The sequence below is a fragment of the Gossypium raimondii genome, chromosome 3 (assembly GCF_025698545.1).
Source record: "Gossypium raimondii isolate GPD5lz chromosome 3, ASM2569854v1, whole genome shotgun sequence".
Lineage (NCBI taxonomy): Eukaryota > Viridiplantae > Streptophyta > Magnoliopsida > Malvales > Malvaceae > Gossypium > Gossypium raimondii.
The window spans coordinates 22,192,123-22,202,487 of NC_068567.1; the positions used below are offsets into that span (position 1 = coordinate 22,192,123).

Sequence of the window (10,365 nt, forward strand, 5' to 3'; positions counted from 1 at the left end):
TTTGGTACTGTTGATGATATTATGGTAATGAAATGATGTAACATTTTGTTAATATATGAATACTATGTTTATGCAAAATATAATTCTCAAGTTATTTATTATTTCTAATCCAAAAGTTTATTCTAACAACCATCCTATCTTTAGGAAATCTCTCTCACGTTATAATGAACAAAAAAATAGAAAAGAAATTATAATCCAAATGTTGCACATCAAATTAATATATTAATATATGAATATATGAATATTATATTTGGATATTATGACATATAAACTAATGAAATTATGTAACTTTTGTTAATATATGAATATTATGTTTGGATGTAAAATATAATTCTCAAGTTATTTATTACTTCTAATATTTTTGTTTTTATTGTAGAATAATTAAATTATTTGTTTCACTAATGATATTTTAGCACATTAAATATGTATTATGGTTTAAAAATAATAAAATAGATTATATATTATTTTTATACTATTATATATTATGATTTTAGTAAATTCATATAAGAATAATTATATTAAGAATTTTATTAAATTATATATTTTATTAAATTATATTTAATAATAATTATGTTAAAAAATTAAATTATTTATTATTTATATTAATAATCTTATTAAATTTTAATAACAATAACAATAATCATCTACCTAAAAAAAATTCTGCTAAGGGTATTCTAGTCATTTTAGTTTGTTTCCTTATGCTATTACAATATCATTCCATTCAACCAAACACAAGAATACCATTACAGTTCTATTTCATTCCATTCAACCAAACAATTGAATTACTATTACAGTTCTATTCCATTACACCTCTATTCCATTACAGCTCTATTCAATTACAACTCTATTCCATTACAGCGAACCAAACGTGCCCTTACTAATATTTTGCTTTCTTAGAATTAAATATTAAGAACTTTTAAATTTAAAAATAGTAGTTTTAAAAAAAATACTGTTAATTATTAAACAAGTGATTGCTATTCTTCTAATAATGATTTTAAAAATATTGTGAGAATGTTTTAACTTCTTCAAAATATAATTTAAATATTAAAATATTTTAAAAATAAAATAAAATTATCGAGTTAACTAAAATTGTTTAAATAATAATTTAAAAGTTAAAATATTGTTAAATATATTTAACAATTTAAAACATATTTAAAATTTTAATATATCTTTAAGAAATTGAAAATGTTTAATTTTTAAGTGTTAACATGAACATACATTTTATTGTAGAAATTTAAAAGGATAAATATATATATTATATGTTTTCTTTTAATGAAATTAATATTAACTGTATATGATTGTGTTAAATACCGTAATTTTTTAATATACTTTGGGATGAATTTTAATTTTTAATTGATTTCAAAATTTAATTTTAAAGTAATTTTCTTGACTAATAAATAGTTAATTTCATTATAATTCATGGTAAATGAATTTTTATTCTAATTTTAATTCATTATATGGATTTTATTAATATAAAATCATAATTTCTTATATTAAATATAAATTTTTATAAAGTTAAGTTGTGTAACAAATTAAACAAAAAATATTATTTTATAATTTATAGTAATTAGAATTTTTATTATAAGGATTTTATGCTAATTGGGTTTTATTATAATAAAGATTATTTTATATGATTGAGTTTTTAAAAGTTAAAAAATATAATTATAAATAGATTTCATAAATAACAAATTGATGGACATCATAAACACTTGTTCATCTATGTTTAATATAGGAAATTGTATATATCATATGCATATAATAATTTAAGACATTATTTTTATAAATAAAATATTAAAATTCAAAATATAAAAGTGATTTAAATTTATTTATGATATCAATAATAAAATTAAATTTATACAAAACTATAAATTAACTTTAATAATTTTAATTGATACATGCGAATAAATATGTGTATCGTCGAATAAGAAGATTAGTATATAATATATGATTACTTTATTATATTTCCATGAAAAAAAAGGTGATCCATCTGAACCAAATATCATATCTATTGAATTATTTCAATAAAAAATGAGCAATGAATCCTTTTGTCGATGTAGACATTGCTAACTTTGGCTTCCGCGAATCCGTGTAAAATCTGTTTGAAGTTAGAAAAATTCATCTGGCTATTGGCTTGTAATAATAAGATGTAAGATGTAATTAGGAAGGGGACCTTGCCTTCTTGTATTTGATGTAGGTTATTTTATGTAAAAGAAATTTGCAGTCAAATGGCAATCCTTGAACAGCACATTTCTAATACCCTTGCAATTTAAAGCATACAACAGTTGAGAAATAATTTCATGCGTTAAATATGCAAGAGTTGAAACTTGTGCAAAAATAGTTCTGACTAAAAGTTTTTCTATGCACTTGATTGTAGGTATTTATGGGTTTTTTTTTTACATAATGTAAAATAAAAATATAAGAATATATTCATTGAACCAAAAACTATATTTAAATATAAATTAAAATAAATTTAGATAAAACTCATGTAAAAGGTCGTACGATGATATTCGAATTTAGTGTCTATGGTCTAATAACCTCAACCTTGTTATTTCATCCAAGCTCCCAATAGCTAATTTATATATAATATTAATTTTATTTTTATATGAAAAACTCACGTTACTTTGATAATTATCTAATTTTCTAGTATAATAATTTTCTATTTTTTAATTTCATCTATATATATACTATTAATAAAATCTTTAATTGAATTGGTGTCACAAATTAATTGGATGCAAACTCAATTAGAAAATGATTAATATATCTTTTATTAAATGACTACTATTATTATTTTGATGGTTTTTTAAATTTTTTCATATATTTATATAATTTTAAATAAAAGAGAACTAAAATTCACATGTCTAGGGATTAAACTCACTTTAATGGATTTATAAACCGATTCTTTACCATTACACTAACAATAATTTTTTAGTAAACTTCAAAAATTATCTTTTATTGTAAAATGTTTTCTCTCGTTAAATTTGTATATCTATACCATTAGTACACTTTTTTCTCGACCAATTTTACAGACCTATACTTTTACTATGTCCATCGGTTATAGTGCATATAGTATTGTTTATATGATATATTTATGTGTTTAAATTATGTTTTACTAATAATTTAATCTATTTTTTACTTTAATATCATACACATTTCATGTGTTATTATAATTAATTAGTTTCAAACCATATGTTTCATTGTTTATTGATGTTATTTTAAACACTCATCTATGTTTTAAATTTGTGGTTTCCACATGTATATGCATGTGATAGGATTTTTAGTATTAATAATATTGTTAATTGAGTTGGCGTATTTAATATTGTTTATCGATGTATTTATGTGTATAAATTTCATTTTACTCATAATTTAATCTTATTTTTTATTTTAATATCATACATCTTTCATGTGTTATTATGATTAATTAGTTCCAAACCATATATTTTATTGTTTATTATAATTATTTTTAAAAACACATCTGTAATATAAATTTGTGATTTCCATATGTGTGTGCAGTGGCGAAGCCAATGGGGGGCTAGAGCGGCCTGGTCTCCTACAATAATTTTTTTTATTTAGGCCCTTTATAATTTAAAAAATTTTAAATTAATAATGATAAAATTGTACTTTGGCCCCCCAAAATGATAAAAATTTGATTTAATCTTTTAAAAATTATTATAAAGATATAGACTATTAAAATTGTGAAATAATATATAGTTTAATTCCGCCCCAAAAAAATTTCTAGCTCTACCACTGCGTGTGTGATAGGATTTCTAATATTAATAATGTTGTTGATTGAAATGATGTCACAAATTAACTCGACACTAACTTAAGATTGATGACAATATCATGGTAAATAATTGTATCTACTTAGTAATATTAATATGATGTATTCAAGTATTTAAATTTCGTTTTATAATTTAATCTAAAATTTTAATATAGTACATATTCCATGTTTTATTATTGATAATTAATTTAAATAATATATTTCAATATTTATTACGTTTTATTTTAAAAAATTAAAAATTAAAAATATTATTTCCACGCTTACATATTTAATAAAAATTTTAATTTTAATTTGGTGTGATCTAATATATTGTTATCAAAACCAGAGTATCCACCTCTGGGATCTAATATTCAGATATTCACTATGTAATTTGTAAATGGGGAATGAGAAGGGGTGGCAGTAGCGTAATAATAGAAAATGGAAGGGGGTATATTTTGAAAGGAAAGACGCAGGGCAAAAGAAAAAAGGTAAAAAATTTGGTTCGGTTGTATCGCCCATAAGAGCAGTATTACGACTCAGCAGTCCGAGAGTGAGATATAAAAAGAAGCACATCACTTCCACTACAGACTACTCCCCATACCAAACACCCGGCCGCAGCAACCATCTACCATCCATCTTCTCATTCTACTCTTTACCTACCAAGATCAAGAAACCTTAACAATCAACAACTACCAACTAGATTTGGATTAAATCACCCAAAACCAATCAACCAACCAAGCAACCGAGAAGCAAAAAAAATGGACTCTGATTATGGCATTCCCAGAGAACTTTCTGATCTTCAGAAACTCCGATCTCAATACCAACCACAGCTTCCTCCTTGCCTCGAGGTCGCTCCCTTCTTTCTCTTCACTTTCTGCATCTGAATCTCATGTTTTCTTTTTCTTTTTCTTTTTAATTTGTAATCGTTCATCTCGAGATTTTCTCGTTTGCTTATTTTTTTAAAATTAAGTTTCTATTTTTGGCTTTTCTTAGATCTATTCAATTTAATCTCTGCTTTCACACGATTATTGCTATTGCTTAATGCTAATCACGATTCATACATCTCTTCTGATTTTTATAATCTTTTGCTTCTGCATGTACGGTGTTTAGATTTGACCTGCTGTTACGCGGCTGTAGACTACACTAGACACTTGATTGCGCTCATTTTTCTTATTAACAATTCGTTTTCACGTTTCTTCAGGGAACTACTGTCAGGGTTGAGTTTGGTGATACCACTACATCTTTAGACCCGGCTGATGCTCATACCATAGCCCGAGCTTTTCCTCACACTTATGGCAAGCCCTTGGCTCACTTTCTCAGGGCAACTGCCAAAGTACCTGATGCTCAGATTATAACTGAGCATCCAACTATTAGGTGCTCGTTATATCACACTTCATGATATTTTTTCTCTACTTTTTTCTTTTGGTTCATTTTCATGGCAATAATTCTCCATCCTTTCACCTTTCTATGTAATTATTGGCATTGATTCATGGTCGTATGCTTCTGTATGTATGTATTTATGTATGCAAGTGTATTTTTATTTGTCTAATGACCAGATCTTCTCGAATAACAGGGTTGGACTCGTCTTTTGTGGGAGACAATCCCCTGCTGGCCATAACGTCGTATGGGGCCTCCACAAAGCTCTCAAAATCCACAACCCTAATAGCACTTTGCTCGGCTTTTTGGGTAAGCTGCACTCAGTTTAAATGGTGTTATACAGTCAATGCCACAATACACATACATGATACAATTATATGAGAGCACACACTTAAAACACACTAGATTTTGGCGCGCCCAAGATGTCGGTGAAAAACAAACTTTGATTGAAATAGTAAAATGAAAACTATAATGTTTTAAGTTCAAACCAATGTGTATTTTTTTTTATAAAGAAGATATAAAAAGATGAACTCGTTATACAGTCAATGCCACAATACACATACATGATACAATTATATGAGAGCACACACTTAAAATACACTAGATTTTGGCGCGCCCAAGATGTCGGTGAAAAACAAACTTTGATTGAAATAATAAAATGAAAACTATAATGTTTTAAGTTCAAATCAATGTGTAACTTTTTTTTTATAAAGAAGATATAAAAAGATGAACTCTCTCAAAATAATATAATTTATTTTGTAAAACAATGTTATTTTAGTCATTACCCAACAATCGAGTTGGTACTTGATTGACTACCAACCTAGTCAAGGGCTTAATATACAGTGTGGATACATAATTATATGGACTATGGTACATCCACAGTGAGAATTAAAAAATTTTTTTTGAGAGAAAATCTGATTTTAGAATTACATGAGAGATAATATATTAGTATTTAAAAAAAGTAAAATACTTGTAAAACAACGTGGGTGAGAAACTGAAAATAGAAAAATACAATTGGAAAAATAGGAAGAAAAATAAAATAGGAAAAGTAGGAAGTTATATGTGAAACTAAAAATGGGAAATTATATTAGTATATATATGTTTACTCTTGTAAATGTCCATAAATGAATGCGCACGCTCACTTGAACTTATGAGTATCTGTTCAAGTAAAATCATTCTATTTTATGTTGTGGTTGATTGTATATTGCACATCTTGTGATTTTCTTATATTTTCTGTTATTCCATTACAATACAATTTATGTTTTTGCTTGCCATTCTCTGCGTGACGGGTGATTCTTTTACTGCTCCTGCTAACAGGTGGTACTCAAGGTTTATTTGCCCAAAAAACACTAGAGATCACTGATGATATTCTTTCAACCTACAAAAATCAGGGTATTCTTTTCATGAGGCAATCTTGTGTAAAAAAGCTTTGATTTCATGTTGTTCTATAAAATCTAACATGCTTTGCTATGTTTTTTTGTGTGAGAAGGTGGTTATGATCTCTTAGGACGAACACAAGATCAAATTAGAACAACTGAGCAAGTTAAGGCTGCACTAGCTGCCTGCAATGATTTGAAGTTGGATGGCCTTGTAATTATTGGAGGTGAGTTAATTTTTAAGGTTTTTAAGATGTTATTATAAGTTATTAGAAGTTGCGAAGTAAGAGTTTTGTTTTGCTTGTAGGTGTAACATCAAACACAGATGCTGCTCAACTTGCTGAAACATTTGCTGAAGCTAAATGTCCAACAAAGGTAACTTCCATGATTAGATTCTCTATACCATAACAGCATTTAGGTGCTTCTATCTCCATTTCAATTGGATATTTCTCAATGCGTCTCACGTTTTTAGGTGGTTGGTGTTCCTGTTACACTGAATGGAGACCTCAAGAATCAATTTGTTGAAACCAATGTTGGTTTTGATACTATATGCAAGGTCAATTCCCAACTCATCAGTAATGTCTGCACTGATGCTCTCTCTGCAGAGAAGGTGAGTTGTTTACATCATAAGATAGTATCTCCTTGGTGAATGGTCACATCATAAGATAGCTTTTTATTGTCTTACCCTAGCTGCTTTCCTTTTTTAGTACTATTATTTTATCCGTCTTATGGGAAGGAAGGCATCACATGTTGCCCTGGAATGCACCCTCCAATCTCATCCCAATATGGTCAGTTTTGGCTTGCTAGTTATATTTTTTAGTTACATATGGTACTGAAAATATCTATTTTTCTCTTTAACTTTTGATATATTTTAACAGGTAATTCTTGGTGAAGAAGTGGCTGCATCAAAGCTTACACTCTTTGACATAACAAAGCAAATTTGTGATGCAGTTCAAGCTAGGGCCGAGCAAGGTCAAATAATTCAAGTTCCTTTATTTCATGTTAGAAAGAGCTTAGTTGTCGTTGTGTTTTCCTGACCTTGTATGTATGGACCAGACAAGAACCATGGGGTCATCCTCCTGCCTGAAGGGCTTATAGAGAGCATTCCTGAAGTGTATGCGCTATTGAAGGTAACTAATGTGAAACAGTGACTCCTCTCTAATTCCCTTCACATCCCTCTTGCTCTCAAGGATAGAAGTTTCTTTCTATTTGAAGCTTTGGTATATGACATTAATCTGTGGTTATGTTGATGATTTTTACTTCAGGAAATTCACAGTTTGCTCAGGCAAAATGTATCTGCTGATAAAATTTCTTCCCAGTTATCACCTTGGGCATCTGCTTTGTTTGAATTTTTGCCACATTTCATAAGGAAACAGGTGCTGATTCTAATTTCCTAGAATTCTTAACGATTAGAAGATATTTGCGTATGGTGTACCAATTAATAAGCTTAAGGTGTTATAATTCTTAACGATTAGAAGATATTTGCACATGGTGTACCAATTAATGAGCTTAATGAGTGTTATGTTAAATGTCTCAGCTTCTTCTCCAACCTGAGTCAGACGATTCTGCACAGCTATCACAGGTCACTAGCTTAAGATATAATTACTTTCTTATTAAGAACATAGTCCATCAAATCTTTCAAATAGCTGATATTTGTTCTGTTTTCTTCCAGATTGAGACGGAGAAACTACTGGCGCACCTTGTAGAGAATGAAATTAATAAGCGCCTGGTAGGCAACCTTTTGTTTTTCACCTACCTCTTTGATGCTTTCTTGTTGACATTGGAACAAGCTCTTCAAATCAATAAATGAGTTCTTTTACTTCTCTGTCAACATAACACTTCCAGAGAATACTTTTCAGATAACAAGTTCTGCCTTTCAATATTTACCAGAATGTTGTGGGAGCATCCCATTCAATCATGTCTTCTTAAACTGTCTAGCCTTAGTGGGTTCCGAATTACAATTCTTTACTTGTTTCTCTGTTGTTGTGGGCAGAAAGCAGGCACTTACAAGGGGAAGAAATTTAATGCTATTTGCCACTTCTTTGGCTATCAAGCTCGTGGATCCTTACCATCAAAATTTGATTGTGACTATGCCTATGTAAGCTATCATTAAAGCATTGTTATGTCAAATTTGATTGTGACTATGCCTATGTAAGCTATATTGTTATGTCACCTTTGCCTTGTTTTATATTCTACCTTTTTCTTTCAAATTTCTTTTTCTCCCTTTCTTAATAATGATGCATTTTCACAGGTTCTTGGACATATCTGCTATCATATTCTTGCAGCTGGTCTAAATGGTTATATGGCAACTATAACCAACCTAAAGAATCCTGTGAACAAGTGGCGTTGTGGTGCTGCACCTCTTCCAGTTGAGTATTTTTTTTTGTTTAGTACAATCAATGATATGACAACAAAATAGGAGAACAATCTTCTCTATGAGATACTCCCCTCCCCTCCTTCTCTTGCTTTCTTTTATGCTCCCTGCCATTTTCTTTCATAGCATATTTTCTGTGCAAGGCTTGACTTGGATTGCATTTGGTAAAACTTAGGCAATGATGACTGTGAAGCGCTGGTCTCAAAATCCCAATGCCGCGTCAATTGGAAAACCTGCTATTCATCCAGCTACTGTAGATTTGAAAGGCAAAGCATACGAGTAAGTTTTATTGCTCAAGTTGTAAGTGAAGCATTGGAGATTCTAGATTTATTGGCACCCATACTAATTTGTGTAAGGCTATAATTGCAGGATGCTGAGACAAAATGCAGCAAGGTTTTTGCTGGATGATATCTACAGAAATCCTGGACCCCTCCAGTTTGATGGTCCAGGTGCTGATGCTAAGGCTGTGACATTATGTGTTGAAGACCAGGATTACATGGGCCGCATCAAGAAACTGCAGGAATACCTTGACAAGGTGCGGGATTTTCTGTTGCCTTTGAGTTGTGAATAATTGTTCATATGGTTTGGTTGCTGTTCAACTGCAATTGCTGTGTTTATAACTTTGTGATACAGTCAGTTACCGTATGCGCATAATGTAATTTTCAGGTCCGTACCATTGTGAAGCCCGGGTGTTCTCAGGAAGTTCTGAAAGCTGCTTTAAGTGTAATGGCTTCTGTGACAGAGGTTCTGTCAGTGATGTCTTCATCGTCATCTGGCGGACAAGCCCTTTGAGAAGAAAGCAGTGATTGTAATGGTGCTCTCGTTTTCCTTAATGATCCTAAACTGTTTGTGAGAAACTGAATTTTGAGGTACCCCTGTTTTCATGTTTTCGGGATGGAAGATATTTTATTGGTTTCTGAAAAGAGATAATATATTAATAACAAATGTTAAGTGTCTACGCATGTTAACAGTATTAAGCGGCAAAAAGTGGATTTTTAGCGGGCTGATAGAGTCTTAGTTTAATTCACTCTCTTATTATAATAATGAAAAAGACGTATTCAAATAGATTTTAAGAGGTTTTTTAATGGGATGGTACGGTAAAATCGTATCACAGGTGTAGATGAACAGAACGTTTGATGAACTGCTTATGAATCGTTTGTATAATGTTCGTTTATTAAGCTAAATAAACGAGTATGAACAAAATTTTTATGTTCGTTTAATGAACAAACAGAAATTGAGGTGTATTCGGTTCGTTTATGTTCACGAACAAGCTCGTTTATTGATTCGTTTATGACTTGTTTATTTATTAATGATATTTTCTTATAAAAAATCTATTAGTATATATTAATAAAATTATTTTGATTTGTATTTTTTTCATTTATAATATAATTAATAATATTTATATTTGACTATTTTATATCTAGACGATATATGTGTATATATTTATTGTTTATTTGTTTGTTTATTATTTATTAACATTG

At 29.3% G+C, this 10,365-nt stretch overlaps 1 protein-coding gene across 1 annotated transcript; it reads left to right on the plus strand.

Moving 5' to 3' along the window:
• The first annotated feature begins 4,301 nt into the window (after positions 1-4,301).
• Positions 4,302-9,840, plus strand: LOC105793868 (pyrophosphate--fructose 6-phosphate 1-phosphotransferase subunit alpha). Its single transcript, XM_012622736.2, has 18 exons — positions 4,302-4,605; positions 4,959-5,131; positions 5,331-5,443; positions 6,452-6,526; positions 6,624-6,737; positions 6,818-6,885; positions 6,983-7,120; positions 7,218-7,298; positions 7,389-7,482; positions 7,567-7,640; positions 7,776-7,886; positions 8,048-8,092; positions 8,183-8,239; positions 8,504-8,608; positions 8,762-8,878; positions 9,060-9,163; positions 9,254-9,419; positions 9,551-9,840. Exons 1-18 carry the CDS (start codon positions 4,516-4,518, stop codon positions 9,674-9,676), a joined length of 1,851 nt encoding a protein of 616 aa, XP_012478190.1. The 5' UTR covers positions 4,302-4,515; the 3' UTR covers positions 9,677-9,840.
• Positions 9,841-10,365: the final 525 nt, after the last annotated feature.

Excerpts from the sequence above, each read along its gene's own strand:
- LOC105793868 (XM_012622736.2), top strand. The coding sequence starts at position 4,516 with ATGGACTCTGATTATGGCATTCCCAGAGAACTTTCTGATCTTCAGAAA. Across the intron at positions 8,093-8,182 it reads ATTCTGCACAGCTATCACAG|ATTGAGACGGAGAAACTACT; the intron begins GTCACTAGCTTA and ends GTTTTCTTCCAG. Across the intron at positions 8,609-8,761 it reads TTGATTGTGACTATGCCTAT|GTTCTTGGACATATCTGCTA; the intron begins GTAAGCTATCAT and ends GCATTTTCACAG.